This window comes from Haliotis asinina, chromosome 4 (genome assembly GCF_037392515.1).
Source record: "Haliotis asinina isolate JCU_RB_2024 chromosome 4, JCU_Hal_asi_v2, whole genome shotgun sequence".
Lineage (NCBI taxonomy): Eukaryota > Metazoa > Mollusca > Gastropoda > Lepetellida > Haliotidae > Haliotis > Haliotis asinina.
Window position 1 is genome coordinate 30,148,539 of NC_090283.1, and position 20,616 is coordinate 30,169,154.

General features: G+C 39.1%; 1 protein-coding gene and 1 pseudogene across 3 annotated transcripts in view; both read right to left on the reverse strand.

Moving 5' to 3' along the window:
• The window catches only part of LOC137281480 (filamin-A-like), a 124,849-nt gene that overhangs the window by 74,492 nt on the left and 29,741 nt on the right, over positions 1–20,616 (reverse strand). For all 3 annotated transcript variants that reach the window (XM_067812732.1, XM_067812731.1, XM_067812733.1), the window contains exons 5-12: positions 19,633–19,732; positions 18,967–19,154; positions 18,625–18,780; positions 17,201–17,329; positions 16,548–16,677; positions 16,091–16,228; positions 1,467–1,640; positions 565–711 (exon numbers count right to left, since the gene is read on the reverse strand). In XM_067812732.1, the coding sequence (XP_067668833.1) occupies positions 565–711; positions 1,467–1,640; positions 16,091–16,228; positions 16,548–16,677; positions 17,201–17,329; positions 18,625–18,780; positions 18,967–19,154; positions 19,633–19,732 (1,162 nt within the window). The remainder of the gene's footprint in view (positions 1–564; positions 712–1,466; positions 1,641–16,090; positions 16,229–16,547; positions 16,678–17,200; positions 17,330–18,624; positions 18,781–18,966; positions 19,155–19,632; positions 19,733–20,616) is intronic.
• On the reverse strand, positions 5,865–6,729 carry LOC137282064 (uncharacterized; annotated as a pseudogene).

Below are 20,616 nucleotides of genomic sequence, written 5' to 3' on the forward strand. Positions count from 1 at the left end.
TACACAGGATGATCAACATTAATGCCAGCTTCTCTCACGTGTCAATACAAAATCAGCTGAATGCATACAACAGCATACTGTAATTATATTCCCAATACAAACTTCATATGACATTGATGTTCTTGCAAGTATCGGCTGAACATGAATTTTCTGCAGTTACCCAAAGGAAGTGTTACAGCTGATACCACAAGCATGGTCCATGACTCATAGTTAGTTTTCTGCTGTATTTCATCTAACGACTTCTCAAGTGAAATTAGAACTCTGGTGAGAACTCCTTGTCAATCATTCTGAAATCTGAACTGTGCAAAGAGTTTCCATATTTTCTGAATGTGCATTGACCAGTGACCAGAAGCAATGTGGAATATTCAAGTTCAAATCATATGAAAGGAAAGGTAGAAAATAAACAAAAATAAAAACAAACATCAAGATGAGACCTTATGATATTACTTACCCTTCTCTACAAATCAAAAAAACTGTTACCTTTTGAACAAATAATTTAATGTCTTTAATCCATTTATGTTCGTTTCACTCAAACTTGCTGTGTTCTTTCATGTAGGTACTCACAAGTGATGTCAACACTGATATTGCCGCCACCAGCGCCGCGGGTGTGGACGTTGAAGCTGGCTGTCTTGTTGACTGGTACAAGGCTGAGCCCATCGCCGGACACACTAACCATGCTTGAGTCTACTATCTCCAGAGTGTAGGGGGACCCTAAACATCAAGGTCAAGGATATATAGCAACACTTAAACACTGAGGAGTCCCCTCTCTCCAGAGTGTTGAGGGACCCTAAACATCAAGGTTAAGGATATATAGCAACACTTAAACACTGAGGAGGCCCCTCTCTCCAGAGTGTTGACACTTAAACACTGAGGAGTCCCCTCTACTCCAGAGTGTAGAGGGACCTTAAACATTATGGTTACGGATATATAGCAACACTTAAACACCCTTACCATCAACATCAAGGTTGATGAACCTAAAACATTTAATGGAGACAGGGTAATCCTGTAACATCACAGGGATTTGGTGACTCTTAAACATCGCTGAATAGCCACTCAATAACATCACAGGGATTTGGTGACTCTTAAACATCACTGAATAGTAACTCAATAACATCACATTGATACCTGACTCTTTAACATCGCTGAATAGTCACTCAAAAACATCACAGGGATTTGGTGACTCTTAAATATTGCTGAATAGTCACTCAATAACATCACAGGGATTTGGTGACTCTTAAACATCGCTGAATAGTCACTCAATAACATCACAGGGATTTGGTGACTCTTAAACGTCACTGAATAGTCACTCAATAACACATCCGATGGGGATTTGGTGACTCTTAAACAAGAAGGTGTCCTTTTAACACTGACATGATAAAATTCAATTTACATTCCCTGGGCTTGCATGTGAAGCTTTATTAATCAGCACATAAATCACGGAGATTTCTCTCGAGATGTAACATTACCTCTAATCTCCACATCGTTGAAGTACATCTGCACCCGGTAGGTTCCAGCACCCTGAGGGGTGAAATCGATGTTGTGAATCCCACTCTGTCGGGTGGTCACCTGACTGGGGATGGTCACTCCGTTGTGGGTGACAACGACAGTCAGCTCTCCCTCACCGGCACTCTGACTGTCAGCTGTGAAACATATTTCAATGTACAGTGAAACAAATATGCTATATTATGACATGAACATGTACCTTGATGTACAATTAATAAATACAATGTGTTATAAATTAAACATGAACCATTTTGAAAAAAAAAATAAATCTGATGTATTGTAACATATAGTAATAACTAGGCTAGATTATAAACCAAACATGAAGGATTTTGTAAAATCAATAAATACATAGTATCATATAACATACATCTTGATGAATAGCTAGCAAATATACTGTATTACAAATTAACATGAACTGTGTAGTCAAATTAACAAATAAACAGACACACAGACAGATTTATTCAGTATGTAATAGCTGCCTGGCATGATGCTGTAGTAAAACAGTCATCACGTGACTGCAGAATGATGAAGACGTGTGACAAGTGGACAAGTGTGACAAGTGAACAAGTGTGACAAGTGGACAAGTGTGACAGCTGACTACTGGAGTAATATACTTTGTCTTGTGTTTTGTCTTGTGTTTTATAATTGCTCTCTTTGCATGGTGAGTACATCTTGTCTGCTGCATGGTGAGTACATCTTGTCTGCATGTTCAGTATCAATGGTTAGTGGCAGGCTTTCCGAATTAAACTCAGTTAAGTCACAACAAACTGGTATTTCATTTCCATTCTTCTTTATTGAGAAAAAACAATGTTAAGAAAGTTAGATACCGGTCAAATGTTCTGAAACTAATAATCCAACATATTTCTCCCCATTCCCTACCTAAATCCTACTTAAACACAGTTAACTTCTGGTTACATCCACCCCTTTTACCTACCCCCACTCTACCCACTGCTAGGAGTCCCTTCATAAGTGGTCTACATGTACACTTACAATAGATTTATGTTGTGCCCTGTAAGCAGTAGAGGATAGTTTTTATTAAATTAATAAATAGGGACCATCCCTAGTTGGACTTTGGAGGACACCATCTTGATCCAGAAAAAAAGCCCTCTTTGAATGTCTGTGCTTTTGATCAAGAGTCACAGTTTTACTTCTGTAATTTGTCTGCTGTAACTAAACGTTTACTGGCAAAAGTGCAACGCATGGTTTCTTTCAGCCAGTTTACGTACAGGACAAGAGTTTTGGATCATCAGTTGCAGGTGGGGTACCTATATCAACAGGAAGATTCACCTCCCACCCCGCATCATCAAGTTAGGTGAACAGTGTGTACTCCTATGTTCGGACGCCCCATATGCCATGAGAAGGTATGGGGGATGGTCACCCCAATCCAAAGATTCCTGGTGAAAGTAAATTCTGAGAGTAAATTTAAGGTACAGTTGAAACACTCCACTAAACCATCTGAATGAGGTCTGCAAAACGTTGTCCTGGCTTTACTTATCCCATGTAAACAGCACACTTCTGTGAATAAATGGGATTCAAACTCTTCCCTGATCAGTGTGAATCTGTTTGAGACAACCTAACCTACAAACTACCTCAGATACCAATTTGTTAGCAATAGTAGATCCTGTGTGATTCCTCAATGCATATGCTTCTTTCCATTGGTAAAGTAATCATCAATTACCAAACTATATGTAATCACTACCATCAGGACCCACTATGTCTATGGCGATTCATTCCAGGAGTGCCCATATAGAAAATTGTTGCAAAGGAGAACTGCCTCGACCTGGACGATGTTTACACCTGTCACAGGATGTTTTCCAATGTTTAATGTCATTCAACATTCCTTGTCAATAAAATCTGGCTTTGATTGATGTAACAGTTTTTGCTGTTGGTGCTACCCACTGCAACCAAGAACCCAAAACATCAGATTCTTCCTTACGATACAACAATCCATTCTCAAGCCATAGATTTTGTCATTGTCCCCAAAGCATTTTCCCATCTTGATTTCTCAGGCTGGTCAGTCTTCTGACATCCAGTTTAGCACTTGGACAGATACCTCTATCAGCTACTTACCAGTCAAGCAACTCATCCCTAGACCACACCAATAACCAGTCCACACCACTAGGAGCTGCAGAGGCACTGAATAGTCTAAGACCTACTCCTGAACCATTAGAACTAATATCAGCAGAATTCCCATCTTCCCCTGAATCCATATGTATTTCAATGTTCTTGCCTTCAACCTCTACTAAACTGATTGGTTCACGTGACTGAACACGACCCTCTATCACTTGTTGTTCAACAGCAGTGGGCTCCAGTATAACAACCGGATTATCCTGTTGAATGCACAAGAAATCACGAGTATGACAATCAAAAGTACATTTTCACTGAGATCTACGTGGGCATCAGCATTTTAATGCTTCCTACCAGGCCTCTACTGGACCAAGAATCACAGGTTTCAACAATGCTGAGCCACCTGGATTTGATTCCTTCTGGACCTTTGAAATTTTTCAATGAAATCAAAGGAGCATGGTCCATGAGCAAAATAAAGGGAGTTTCCGGTTCAGACCAGCTTTTGACAGTTTCTACTTTATCTGGACCACACCTAAGACCACTGACTGAAACCTTGCGCCCTAGATAAACAACTATAAGACTGGAAAAGTATATATTTCTTCAGTTTTAGTTTCAAATTAGCCTGAAGCAACTGAATGAAAACCAACCTAAGATAGTTTAATGCAGACTGAAAAGGAAACAGTTTAACGTTCCCATTAATCTTTCAAAAGTAAGTGCAGTATTAGTAGGACCAAATGGCATGGCACTGAACTGATGTACTACATGAGTAATAAAAGCAGTTTTATGTTTGACTCTTGGATCCATTTTTCTTGCCAATACCCAATGGATAATCCAGGGTAGTAAACAGTGTTCAAAATAACCATCGGCTTGGATGGTTGATGTTGTTGTTATTGCCAGTTGTTATTGTATCAGGCCAGTAGCTTCAAATATGTGCAGGCCCTTAAGGCTTTCAGTAAATTATATGTCAATTACTTTTCAACTGGAATGTGTCTCTTTATTTCTCTACTAACATTAGGGAATCATACATGATCCATCCATTATCTCACAATAACTTCCAGTTACACTTCCTGGTATTTCAGCACCTTGGAGTAGGAATGTCAGCACCAGTATAACAAACAAAAACTCCACCGTGTGCCATAGGTTTCTTGATTTTGTAGAAACAGTGTGAAAATGTGTACAATGTAGTCTATTTTGTTTTTATTCATTTGCCTCTAATCAAATGGGAATTCAGATTTCAATCAGGGCGTGTCGATTTTAAAGCCTGCCTGAGGCCCTGAAGGCCAGCTGGTAATCAAGTATTGAAAACACTGGAACTAAACTATTGACAACCATCCAATACCCAATGTTTCCAAAGATTATTCTCTAATTGGCATGGGATAGCCATTCCTCAAGATCACCTCATTAAATTTCTAAAATTAATGCAAAATCTGCCAGATGTGTCATGCTTAGTTACTAAGCAAAGAGGAGCAGACTAAGGACTGCTACTAGCTTCAATAATGTTTCGCTGTAACGCCTTGTCAGTTTCATTTTCCACTGACTGTTTCTTAGCCAAAGGGATCCTCCTAGCAGGTAGTTTAATAGGAGTTGAATCACCAGTATTGATAGTGTCAGTAATCTCATCTGTCTGTCCTAACAAACCATCTTCACCCACAAAATCAGAAACAGACTGCTTTAGAAATTCTGAAAGACCAGAGAAAAAACGATCAAATAGTGACTTCAAGTGACTCAGTAAATGCCACACTTTGTGCAACTGTGGTAACATCCTAGCAAGCTCCTACCTGATCTACACTGTCAACTGTACCCAGTATAGATAGATCCATATTTATGGATGCTTTCTTATTGTTTAGGTTCAGCACTGAAATAACTCCAACATCCTTATCAGGCTGAACAAGACGTCTAGCCACAAAAATTCCATTGCTAATTCAGATGGGAAACCCTGTATTCAGTAACATTATTGAGGTAAGCCCGTTCACCACAACATCTATATTACAAACATTTCTGAGATGTCAAAGAAGTTAAAACACCTTGTTCCCATGAAACTCATTCAATGGAGCGAGCTGATCAAGATGACGCCATTAGTTTTCCCACACCAGAAAAGAACAATTTTTCTTCAAACCCATCCCTGTTGAGTACAGATTGCTTCACCAAGGGATCAACACTATTCCCTATCAACAAAGGTAAATCTACATGCACTCCAATAGCAACCATAAAAAGATATTTTTCTACCAAAACTACATCTTCATCTGGCCTACAAATTTGCCCATCAGCTGTGAACATGGCCTCAACCCCAGACTTCAATAGTTTCCCACACCTGTTTTCTTGATATCTGAATGATCAAACAAACCCAGGTTTGATAAGTAAGGACACATATTGCGAAAGTGACCTGATTGATTGCAGACTTAGCAGGTATTAGGTCTGGAACTTCTCAAGCTACCTTTAAAATTTTCCAAGCAAACATCGATCAATTTTGTGACTGTCTTAAGAGTCAACCCACCACTAGCAAGTGGTTGCTTTGTGTGGTTCACTCCTGACACCCTGTCTAAACTTTCAGGTTTGTTTTTCTGCAGCCATCAACAGCTTCCATGGCATATGAAATGGTGTTTTCCAGTGTTTGTGGATGTGCAAATGTATCATGTTTTCTCATGTTAAAACTATGCAGGCCAGTTAAGAACTGATCAATTAAAAGTACCTCTAGTGATGAAGGGTGCTGGTAGGGTAAGCTAAATTTACTGGGTTACAGAGTTCGAAACCATAATCCAGTATGGCCTCAATGGGACCTTGACATCAATTTAGAAATTCCCTTCTGTTTGCTACATTCTGCTCAATGGGATTGATAACTGCTGAGTTACCCTAAAATAAGACAAGTCAAAAGCTTTCATGCTGCACTTCTCACACTTCTCTAAGTTGTGCAGCCTTTTCATATTCTGTCCACCCATTCCATGATGCTACTTGTTCAAAATGAACAATAAAATCCTGCCAATCACATGACATTCCATCAAATCTATCAGACATAACTTTGCAATCAAGTAACTTAGACTTCTCAAGCCTCTTCAAAACAGTTCCAACTGGATTTGATTGTCTTAAACAATTCAATTCTCTAGGATCCGAAAGTTCAGTATGTATCCTATCCTGTATTTCCACAGGACAGTTACCACTCATGATTCCATCTTGTATGTGACCAAACAACCAATGATCAGCATTCTGACATGCACCATAACCTGACACTAAATGTGTAACCGAAACCATGTCCTGCTTGAGGAAGAGGCTAATACGGCATAGAACTTGGATACATATTTTGCAGAAGTGGGGGCAACTCGCTTCGTCAGTCAATGAGAGGCCTCTCCAATTTACAAAAAACACTACCAGGAAACTGACCATCAGTCTCAGACAACAAAGAACAATTCAGACTTAAATCTTCAGACATAATTTATTAGACTAGAATGAGAAATATTGGAAATGTAGCCATATTCATGTGACGGCACCAAAATTTGTAACAGGTGCCTAGCACATGGGTGAAGTAAAAGTGAAGCAAGTGACTCCAGCGTGCTGCTTATGTGTGACAAGCTTCAGCTGGCTACTGAAGTAAATTACTTTGCCTTTTGTTTTGTAATTGGTCTCCTAACATGGTCAGTACATCTATCTGCAGGTTCTGTATGAACAATTCCTGGCAGGTTTTCCAAATTTAACTCAATTAAGTCACAACAAAAGAGTATTATGTTTTCATTCTTGTTTATTGAGAGAAGAAATAAGAAAGATAGATACCAGTCAAATGTTCCAAAATGAATAATCCTACATATTTCCCCTTCCCTACCTACTTAAATCCTACTTAAACACAGTTAACTTCTGGTTATCACCTACCCACGAAAATAACAAGATAAAACCTACTTATTCCTACTCTATTTCTCCCCTCCCCAAAACTACCACAAAATCAATAAGAAATCCCCAAAACAATACACAAGTGGAAACTTATAGGCTGGTCTCGGTTCAAGACATGAGGTCATAGATAGCTTATGCAATGTGTGCATCAGACAACTGAATGGGGAAATCCTGAATTCCGACAATGCACATGCTCCCTGCATCTCTGCCCCTCAATATACCAGAGTATGCATCTCAGAAGCGTGACATCATCAGTCTCCCTAGCCACAGGATCTGTATGGGCGAAAACTTCTGCAAAAATGACTACAAAGGTAGGTACTACGTCAGCCGCCCATCCAACTATATAACCTACCCCTCCCACTATCAAACTTACTTTATTATATGCTTTCATACCCGAGACGCCTACAAGTATAAGGCTGTTGGCCCAAATTACAGAAAGTTTAGGGCTACCAAAATATTCAATACATACTTACATACATTCCATAGGATAAAATGCTCAAAGGCATGATATAAATATGCTATAGATTACTTTGCCTTATTTGTTGTGCCTTATGTCAAAAGACTGAAGTTTTATCATAACTATGAGAAGACATTTTGGAAATATAGTTATGTTGAGAGGTAGACTTAGACATAGAGAGAGGACAGAGTCTTTCTTGACAGGTTGTAGCTTGGTGTCTTCCAGTGTTGACAGCTATTCTAAAGTTACTGCATCTGAAGCGTGATAAAATCCTTCTTAAGCGAGATGGAAGTGATGAGTTCAGATAGTATTCAACAGTCAGTATGGATTTATATTGTTAGCATAAATAAGAGTCTGATAAATCAATAACATTTACACTTCAGGTTTGATGGAGAGTGTCAAATAGTCTCTGTTTGAAGATTGAGTAGAAAGTATTTTTGTCTCCAACATCTTGGGAAATCAATACATGTACATACCTAAATCCAAATCTGAATATGATACCAGCAGCATAAGAGGTGCATCCCATATCATGAAGGACAGTAAGCATCCTGCAGCACTGGTGGTGGAGTCTCTCAGGGCCCATTTATCAGTGTACACTAGTACTTGACAGCTCTCATCATATATGTAAGCTGCAGCTCTACCACATTCACCAAGCACCATTACATTACGTGCATTCTTTGACACTTTGAGAAGAGATTTGCACATTTTCCCATGGACACCTTCAATTATTTGGCTGTTCTACTATTTCTCAAAAATATGACTTTTGTTTTCTTCAAAGTTCATTCCAGTTCTAAAGCAAATAACTTTAGCTCAATTTTTTTCATTAAAATCTTGTGAGATAAAAACACCTTCTCCTCCAACATATTCCAGTTGTTTCAAAAACTTGATGAATATAATAAATAGCTGAGGACTCAAAATACAGCCTTCACGGGTGCCAGTACTACACTTCAAATAATCCTCTTGAACCCCTCAGACAAGTCCACACAAATGAAGAAAAATCTCCCTTTGCTTTTTCTGGCAGCTATAGGTTGATTTAATTATGCCCTCGTACCACTGTCATCTTCATCCATAGTGGATGGAAAAGGAAGGTGGAGTCCATTCCTGGATACTGATTCCATCCGGAACATGAGACCGTCTATCTTGTTACAACACTTTCCACAATAATTTACGCTTATCTTTTGATAACAAATGCTTTCTTGTTATAGTGTGTAGCTCTCTGAATAGGTTAAAGTCTACATCATGGTCTCTATGCCGCCTCAGTGCACGATATTTCTTACTCTTTAGGTCTTCAAGCTCACTGACCTACCAGGGAGGTTGACTGCATGAATTTGACTTGGACTTATGGTGAGAGTTAAAGAAGTAAACTCTCTTTTATACAGATGGCAGATGATAAAGCTCTTTAAACTTAGATTTAAACGCCCCACTGTTTCCCTCTTCCCATTTATATCATGACAAGGGAGTTGTATAATTGCCATTTGCTTCACATTTGTTGTTGGTTTGTAAATCATTGGAGCCTTGATGTCTGAAATCAAACCTACAGAAGACTGGAAAGTGATTTGTGTCATCTCATGTACCAATACTAAAGAGACCCATGAAGGTCCAGTGTAGAATAGGCCTTCAGCAACCCATGCTTGCCATAAGAGGTGACTATGCTTGTCGTAAGAGGCAACTAACGGGATCGGGTGGTCAGACTCGCTGACTTGGTTGACACATGTCATCGGTTCCCAATAGCGCAGATCGATGCTCATGTTGTTGATCACTGGATTGTCTGGTCCAGACTCGATTATTTATTGACTGCTGCCATACAGCTGGAATATTGCTGAGTGCAGCATAGAACTCAACTCACTCTCACTCACCTAATACCGAAGTTCAAGATAAATGGTACAAGCTTTGCGAGGCTATCGTGTAGTCAACAGTGCTGGCCCTGCTACGTGTGATACATGTACATTCATCTTGCTTGTCTTGATGACATCTCCCATTCAAAATATGAATGCAGAATATTTCGAACATTTCAATAAGCTTTCTACCAAAATAAAAAGCTATATGAGTCCTTATTGTTCCTGGGAGGTTAAAGATCTCCGTAGGGTAATCATCAATGCCTTGCTGTATGATGTCAATGTAATCTTCTGGTATGTAGTCAAGGAATGTTTTAGTCCTAGTATTCAAATCACCTGTTAAGAAAAGTTCTTCATCTGGGCCGTCATAAACTATCTGAGTCATATAATTCAGCAAAACAGACATGCTATGTTTATCTTTATCCTCATAGAAGGGAGAGTTTTAAGGTCAAAGAAATGTCAGAATCAGTACTGTATTGTTCACACTACCTAATCTCAATGTTTTGAACAGGAAAAACTCAGTATTTTCAAAATGTTCATACATTCTTGTTAAATATCCTGTATTCAGCCATGATTCTATGATGAAGATTAATATGCCACCACTATGCTGACCCAAAATGTTCCCTACATTCCATGTCTTCTATTTTATCTTTCAGGTGAATAACAGAGTTCTAAAGTTGTTGATATTCCTCCACCAGGCATGTAGTTGAATGTCTATGACTGACCTATAGATCAATATATGATGGACCTCATTCACTTTGGCTGGTATATTGCCTACCTTGTCATTCAGGCTTTCAAACTTCTCGTTCATGGTGGCCATACTCGTTTTTAGGCCTCTAAACATTTTCATAATTCTATTTTTACTCATTTGCACATCAACTGAGCCGGTTTCAATCACTGATAGTGTGGTATGTAGTCTTGTGGTCACACCGGATCTCATATTGGACTCGATGTCCTCACTCACAGTCAGTAGGAAACCCAGCATGATAAATATCCTGATGCACTTTCATTCATTTTCCTCCTACTGTAAGGAATGTAAGTCTTCTTTTTGACTTATCTGGCTTTGGAAAACAACCGATTTTGGCCTAATACTGAGTTAATGAGACACGTCCTCTCGTTACACAGACATGGGCAGAACTTCATAGTAAAGAGGATAGATTATAAATTAAACTTGAACCATGTTGTAAAAAGTAAAAGTCACATGCAACCAAACAACCAAAACCAAAAATAAACATAACTAAAACACAAATATCACTTATTCATGACATATAATATACATTGCTGACTGTGAAAAGCAAATAAACTAATAAGCATACAATCAATTTTATGAACAAAGAACCCTGGAGACCAATCCTGATCGGAGTGAGTCGGTGTGCACTCAAGCATAACGGAGACTTTTCATGGGCTGGGTCATTTGCCAATATGCCGAGGGCTCATTGTGTGTATATAGAGATGATATGTTTTATTGGCAATTCAGCAGTATGGTGAGTAATAGGGAAGTAAGATTTTTTTAAGGATAACAACTTCATTTATTGTGTATGATGTGACATTTTGGTATGGGTTCATATTGCGTTGTCAAGCAAGAGTTTTAACAGTAAAAGAATCCACACCGAAATGTCGGATCTTATACACCAGAAGTTGTTATCCATAAATAATGTATGCAGAGACGTTGGGGTTTGTGAAAACATACTGTCTGCTTCTGTTTTCGATCTAATTAACAATTACTGAGATGTTGAACCGCTGTGTGGCTAGAAACTGTAGTTTGTCCAAGTAAAATGCAGAACTTGAAACTCACAATCTGAGTTTGGACCAGTTTCTGTCCAGTCCCATCATCCAAGAAAAATGGATGCAGTTGTGACAGAGACAGAACCCAGGTCCACAAGCCATAAATTAATGTATTTTGTTTATGGTGTAGAGCCTTATAAGTGTAAAAGTTGAATGTGGTCAATGATGGAAGTTGTATATTGCATATTGTCATTAGCAGACAGGCAGGCAGACATAGAGGTGTCAATAAAACAGACATTGAGTTTTGTCTGTGACAGAGACAGCCTGTGACAATCAACATAATTTTTCAAAGTTTCCACAGACATGTATTGAAACATTTCAGTTTCAAGCTGAGCAATTTTTAGCAATGAAATTAGTATATCTAATCCTACACATTCTTGAAAACTTGGTTTGTAAATCTGCAGGTATGGGGGTCAGTGTTTTGTTATCACTGCAGACCAACATGCTTGTAATCACTAGAAACATCGCATGTCATCCAGCCTCGACTGCAGTGATAATCCTTGCATGCATCACTTGCTGTGTTTTTACACGTCACCTTCCCCAGTTCAAGCCATGCAAACCTAGTCACTGCACATGGATACAGCTGTTGAATCCACTTTTTCTCCCAGTGCTTGGGTGAAATTAGTGAATCGTTTCAACTCCAGTTTCACAGGGTTTTTTAATCTCATTATTTTTCAACTTCAAAAGCTGAATTTGCATTTTTGATCATTTGTTTCTGTATCATACCAAAACGAATCAGACTTTACTTGAAGATCTTCCCATCAAGGCAAGCTGTGACCCTTCTTCATGTATGATTTATCTACTGTACAAGCACAGGGTCACAATCACTCACATCAGCCTATTCTAGACATGTGCATGGACCCTGAACCATTTACTCCTCAGAGCTTTGGCCTCTACAAGTCATGTGATAAAGGATGAGACTTAATCAACTGTTAGCTGGTGTGCTACAACAAGAGGCCCAAATTGGTGAATACCTGAGATGTCTTTGGTGGCGATATCTTTGATATCTTTCATCAACATCGTATCTGATATCCAAAAAGTAGCCCTTCATTTATCTTTGTTTTCATGGTGGTAACTGTGCTGAGTGCACTCAAGTAGGTTGATAGTGTTATGTCTAGTCTGATGACAAACATTCTGCAACATGAGGATGCAAGGTCTTTGATGGTGTAAAACCTTTCCATGCATATGTTTCAAATCTCTTAAACTTGTAATCATGTGAGTATGAGTAGATCTCCATAGAGCCAAGGTTACAGAGTGTGATACTCTGTCGGAATACCCTCTCTTCTTGAGGCAAGCTTCGATATGGTCCGTACCTCAACTTGGAATGATGATGGATTCCAATAAGCTTGTTCGGTGTGCGGATGGGATAGTAGATTCTACCATTCTGGCAGTTTTAGGGCTGGACTTCCTTGTTCTCCTATGAGTACAAAAAAACATTCTTTCACTGACCAGTAGGGCATGACCAAAGCAGTTGCAGTGTTGATGTTTGCTTGATTTTCCCGATCACTTGTTGCAGACAGAAGACGGAAATGCATTCAGTCCTTCCCAAGATATGCTGAGAGCATCTGTTACCCATAGCGGATCCAGCAGTGTAGAAACAAATGTTGGTGTCTGTTTGCTGAATCTTGTCAAGAGATAATAATATCTGACTGATGAGCCGAAATGACCTCTGGGTGTAACATCCATTCTGTTGGAGACAGTTGTAGTGGATGGTGATTTCTTAGTCAGCACTCGGCCTTGTTCTTAACTCCACTGTTCAGCCTGACCCAGAGTTACACGTGTGACTACATGTATAGATGTTTGAGCAGAAGCATGCGAAACACTCCACCACTTGATACCGATGAAAGTAGACTGTCTATCTGCTTTCTTCTTCTTTTACAGAAGATAACACAGTCGTCATCTTAAACAGATGATCTGATGAGATTGGTACTGCTTGACAGAAGTAATAAGTCTCAGTGAAGCATTGTAAAATAGTCTTGAAGATCACAAAGGGTTCTTGCAAGTCTTTATCAACCATCCTCAGCTTTGAATCCTTAGCTGGAGATTCCAAATCCACTCAGTTGGTAATCCAAGTGTCATCCTTGTAGCAAACATCCAAATGCTCCTTCCACATGCATAGGTCTGTAATAGAGACCCTCATTTCATGAACACATTCATGCATGCATAAGCGCATGCTTCTAATGAGGATGTAGCTCCAAGTCCAAAGGCGATGACAATCCATATCTTGATATGTAGAGTCCAGGGGAAGCATGCAGCGAATCCTTCCTGCTGGAGTGGAGTCAACGATTGTAGATTCTTCCAAATGTCTTTGACAAGACTGTGAAGATCTTCTCAAATGAGAGCATTTTTTCATGCCGTCCTCTTCATCCATGAGTGCCAGCAGATCCTTTGTGCAGAGCAACTGTCATTGAAGCGGGCGTCTGTCATCTTTGTTTTGCAAAGCGGCTCTCCATCACATTCATCATCTGCTCTGTGAATTGCTTCATGAAGAGCCCTGGTTGAAGTTCTGAGTAGTATGCTGAAACTGCTGTGGGGTAGATGATGTGTCTGAGTACACTGAGGCCCTTTCAGGTCTTCTTTAGCATCTGCAAAGCTCTGATTCATGCTGTTATGCCTATCTGCGACGAATGATGAATAATGAACACCGTGAAATCCCTTGAAGTTCCCATCTAGAAGAGGATGTACAAGCACACTCACCAACCAGTAACCTCCCTTTATCCCTTACTGACCATGCTTGCCACTCTATCTAGAATGCATGACTTGTGAATCTGCAGGAAGATCCAACGTGCCATAAGTAGGGCAGTTGGAGGGGCTTGGCATCATGAGTCAGGATAAGTGTAAAATATCACTTTTTTCAGAAAATACATAATTTTCCTTATCCTGACTCATCATCCTTATCATGCTCATGGAAATGGTGTTGGGTCGGTCACATACTGGACTCTCTTGCTGTCTTAAAGAACGTCCTGTATTTCACCTCATAGGAAACATAATGGCACTATATCAATCCTGTTCTACAAACATCCCTTTTAAACTCGGGGGGACCATGACATGTCAGTATATAAATGGATGAATAGGTATTTGAATTTTCATTTCCTTGTTTTAGTTTGTTATAGATATATTTTTGAAGCTCTTACAATGTACGAAGATAAATCATATGTCTCTTCTGTCTCTGTTTATGGCTGCATCTTCGAAGGGGGTAAAAGTATCGGAAGATTATTGTCCCCGTAAGAGGGTATTGTAAGACCCAAAACTTTAAAAGTCAAATTTAAACATACCACTTTTTCAAAACATAGTATATTTGTCATTTTAATATGGCTATGTTTTCCTACACTCGCCAGCAGCTAATGGCATGGTGTAAATCCAGCTAGGGTCTATGCAGGTAGCAAAAGTAGTGTAAGTCCCCATGGTCCCTTGTATGGTAATCTTCAGTTGTTGGCTATCTATAGCCTACTTTTATATTGTATCGTCCTCTATAGTTAAACTGTTGCAGATATAGTTACTAGTTTTAAATATCTGTCTGTGATGATCTAGTTGTTTTACTGTCCTTCGTTGACAGGTTTTTATAATATTTATATATTCCATTTCTATGGCATATCTTATCGTCACAATATGGCTGAAATACTGAGGATGTGAGGTGAAATATTAATATATATTATATATTAGAGAACAGTAACCTATCAACTGAACGTTATACATTTCACAATGATTAAACTAAATTGCTTATCTCTTGTTACCTGTAATTTCTGTTGGTCTTGGTTCAGTGATTTTCAAAAACTTATTTAATTGTTTTTGTTGAAGATTCACTGTTATAAAATGTCATAAATATTATAACATGAGGTTTCAAAAAGAATGTGAGTTTAATAGAATGAATCATTTTCAGAGTATAACTGACAGCCTAACTGCCGTGAGCTCAGTGAAAAGGACCAAAGAAGAAATCGAAAAAAGGTGGAAGAATTACTCAAGACGGTATCGCCGAATTAGTTCTTCATTACTGTATTAAACGAGACTGCCTTCTTTGGTTAAACGAACGACGCCTCGTCACTATGACAGCCATGTTGTTTGCTGACTTAGTCAAACACCTTCTAGTTAAGCCTACCCCTGCCCAGTCTTAAGATTTAAGTCAGAAATCGCCAAAACTTAAGCCTGAGCTGCTTTATGAATATGACAAGTAAAATCACAAAACTTAAGCCAGAACGAGTGTAAAACCTAGTTTTTTAAAAAAATTATGTTTTTTTATGACTTAAGTTCTTTTATGAATACCGCCCCAGATTCCTGCATCTGGATATGAGCATTTCGTTAAAACAGAAAAGGATATGTGTCAAACAGAGATTCTAAAGTGCCTCAAACTCTTTAGTAGGGCAATGGAGGAGAGAGTGACAAGCATGGCTGGTCATGTGATTGATGAGGGTGCCAACAGATAAAGAGAGGCTACACATGGGTGAGTGTGATTGTATGACAGCTTCCAGAAGGGAACTTCATGGGATTTCAAGTGTTCCACTACCATTCACATAGAATAGCATGAGTCAGGATAAGGAAAAGTTGACCATACAACAACAAACTGACCCACCTGTAAAGCTGAGTGCTCGGCCCACTGAACCTCCCTCCAGACCATACACATTCACCTTGGACGGGTCAAATGCCTTCACCAAGAATGGACTTCCAACAATTTGTTCATTGTCGTAGTGGACAAATATACGATGGTCACCTGTAGATTGTAACAACACATTACAGTATGGACAGTTTGTTTGTTTGTTTGTTTACAGCAACACTCAGCTAAAGGACAGTAGTTAGTAAACATCTTAGTCTGGACCAGACAATCCACTGACTGATGTTGTAAACATCAGTCTTCATGATTGAGATTTGATGACACTGCATCTGTATCCAGCTAATCACTAAATCAATTTTTATGACAGACATAGATGATTTCTTGACACTCACTGAAAAATGTATTTATCTGCACAACTTGCTACACTTAACAAAGGTTCAGTTATGAAATGTAATATGCATAACAGTTCCGCACATACCGACTTCTGCAGGGGTGAAGTTGGCAGTGTACATGCCCTGCCTGTAGACCACAGGGAGGTTCGTGGAATGGCCATTAGGTGTCTCCACCTCCATACGGATGTCTCCCTGGCCAGCTGACGAGGTGTCCACCTGGAAACAGAATACCAACGACAAGGATCAGGAGGATGAAGGACTGGACATACATAGAATAAATGCACATAAGATACACAGCATGGGGGCACACAATGTCAAATCTGAGTCAGAGTTCAGTTGAAGCAGCTACATAGTGTAGGGTCTCCTTTCATCAAGCAACCTTTACTAAGGTAAATGTTAACGGCCATTTTGTGACATAATTTGCACTAAGGTTTACTTCAATGACATATAATCACTTTCAAGCTTTGTGAAAGGAGACCCTGAACAACAATCAAATGGAAGTTCAGATGGTCCATATCTGATATTCTTCACTGCAGTAGTTTTCTTTTAAACAAAGAAATCAGCTTCCAGACTTTGCACCTGGTTTCAGTTTGCGAGGCATGCGTTGCCAACATCACAAACTGCAAAGAAACAAACCCAGATAATGATGATTTGATATTGTCTGACGCCACTTGGTGTAAAAATCAAAGAGATATCCTGCTCTACTTTGCTGCCGCATATCAATGATTGGAACACCTACCTTCAATTCTGTGATGACACCTACAGGACACCTGTCTACTGGGTGGAAGGTGACCTTTGACCTGTCCGATGATACCTTGAATGGTATTGGGCAGGAAGCAAGGGGCTCGTTCATACAATACACATTTAGCTGTTGAAATAGACACAAAAAGAGGTTAGAAAGGGAGAAAACTTATATGAATAAAACACAATAAAAACAATCCCATTGCAAAACATCATTCTTTTGAGCAGAAAGCTTGAAGCAGTCACAACTCCATGAAATCTACAGTGGATTCAATAAAGTAGACACAAATTCCATTACACCTACAATGGATATAACAACATTGACACAAATTCCATGAAACCTAAAACGGATACAATAAAGCTGACACAAATTCCATGAAACCTACAATGGATACAATAAAGTAGACACAAATTCCATGAAACCTACAATGATTACAATTACACTGACACAAATTAACATGAAACCTACAACGGATAAAATAGATACAAATTCCATGAAACCTACAATGGATTCAATAAAGTAGACACAAATTCCATGAAACCTACAATAGATACAATAACGACACAAATTCCATGAAACCTACAATGGATACGATAAAACTGACACAAATTCCATGAAACCTACAATGAATACCATATAGTAGATACAAATTCCATGAATTCTACAACAGCTACAATAACACTGACACAAATTCCATGAAACCTGCAACGGATACAATAAAGTAGCCACAAATTCCATGAAACCTACAACAGATACGATAACATTGACACAAATTCCATGAAACCTACAATAGATACAATAAAGTAGATACAAATTCCATGAAACCTACAATAGATACTATAACACTGACACAAATTCCATGAAACCTACAATGGATACAATAAAGTAGATACAAATTCCATGAAACCTACAACGGATACGATAACACTGACACAAATTCCATGAAACCTGCAAAGGACACAATAAAGTAGACACAAATTCCATGAAACCTACAATGGATGCATTAAAAAGTAGACATAATTCCATCAATGTTTCCCATGACATATACCTGCATATATGATTCCCAAAACCATGTCCCTGACTAACTCTCATAAAACCAAGGAGTCTCCTAACTTTTTATGCCAAGGGCAACACTGATTAAAGTTCACTCCCCAAAACATGTCGATGACTCCCACTAATGATACCTAGGAGTCATAATAACTGCTAAATTTTTATGTCTTGTGGGAAACACAATTCCATGAAGCCTACAATAAAGCTGAACTTTTGTCCAGAGATGCAAGCTAAACATAGCCACTATATATATATATACATATATATTTACCCTTCTTCCTTGTGCTTTCCACAATGCCAGAGCCTAAATAGAGCAAGTCTAGAGTACAAAGGCTTTGATATTCACAGAATGAGCATTAGTCTAGCCTCACCCTATGCTGCCCCATCTCAGAGGGGGTGAATGATCCCGTGGCAGTGCGTCCAGACCAGCTCAACCTCACAGGGGGGATGGAATCAGGTCCAATGACCTCAGCACGGAAGTCCCCAGATGAAACATCATCATCATCAATGATCACGCGGAAGGTTTTCTGTCAAACATATATCACTTTTCAGACAAACACAAATATCCATCCCTGGACTATATAGCCCTCTGTCAGAACCAGATCCATACGTTTCATCACTGGATATGATGCAGCTGAATGACTTGTATGTATGGATACTAATATAGCTGTACATCTTTAATTCAAAACTAGTCATTTGTAAGCCCAACCCACCTCTTGACCAACGTAAACACTACCGAAATTCCCCTCAATGACTGCCTTGTCTGCAAGTGACTTGACCGGCTTCAGATGGGTGAAGTACGCAGCATATGCCATGATGCCGAGGTGTTCGACCTCAGGGTCAGCCATCTCCTTTGCTGAGAGAATTGGTTCCACACCCAGTCGCCGCCCACAATCGATACCTATATGAAATAAAAACGAGTCAGTTTCTAGTACGTATGACAGTTTCTAGGACGTTTTCTGTAGATATACATATACACACGAACATGGATTGTATATTCTATATACATTCTATGCATACATACATACATATACATGAACACATTTCCATCAAAACATCACACATTGTATATGTCATGACACAGTGGACTGCTCTGTAAGTATGATTTCATAATTTTAGAATGAGTCATGCGAACACTGTAAGGTATATGCTTATATGTTGGTGTATGCTTCAAAGCGAAGAGTCGCCGACAACACTCTACAGACATCACTATAATGCTAATTGCTCAAAACTGTCTCAGATAGCCTGTCCTGTATATTCCTACAGTTGTCACATTGCATGCTTCTATCATCTTACCTCTCTGTAGATTGTCCACACAGTTGGGAGTGATGGAAACAGGGTTACTGTCCCGCATTTTCAATACATTTTTATCATCTTACCTCTCTGTAGATTGTCCACATGATTGGGTGTGATGGGACCAGGGTTCTGCCCAAGAGACTTCACCAAGTTGCACAAATGGGTCCCGTCATTCCAGCTACTCTGAAGACATTTAAATGATGTACTTCATGATCAAAGATTTCGAAAATTTTACTAAATTTTCTCATCAACTAAGTCAAAACAAATAGTTTGGAATATAAGTGAGTGGGTTTAGTGGTCACACTCAGCACTATTCCAGCTATATGGCTCGTTTAAATTGTATGTAAACAACGGAGTCTAGACCAGACAATTCAGTGATCAAACAGCATGAGCATCGATCTACACATTTGGAATATGATGACCTGTATCAACCAAGTAAGCCCCAATCACCGGATCCTATTAGTGGTCTCATACGTCAGCACAGGTTACTGAAGATCAGTTCTAATCTGGATCTTCACTGGTGTCTGGAGCATGAAGACACCTGTGTACCTGTGACCATTACAATATATCACCACTACCAAGAAAATCACTAGAATGTCAACACACTGTCTGGCAACAACTGCAAAGTGTTGCAGAAGCTACATGAAATATGTGTTCTGAACAAGTAAATCATACTTGAAAATATCGTGAAAACTAGAGACATTCAACCCAACCATTGAAATGTTGAGTCTGAAAAATTGATGATTTCAGTTACAGTCTGTTTGGCTCAAAAGCTGACAGATAAGTTGAACTCAAAACCAAATAAATATAAAATACAAAAGGTTAGTGGGGAGGACTGCAGACAAAGGAACAGCCAGGTGTGTGAGAAAGCACGGAGATGGCACAGCACATGTTAATGAATCAATAACTTTCTCGGCACTTGTGCACATGCCTCTCAAACACCTGGCTGTTCCTTTCTCGGCACTCCTCCCTCATAACAAAGAGTGAAGTGAGTTAATATTTTAATGATAGTCTGTTAAACAACTTTTTCTATTTATAAGACAAAAGTTCTGCAAAAACCTGACAGA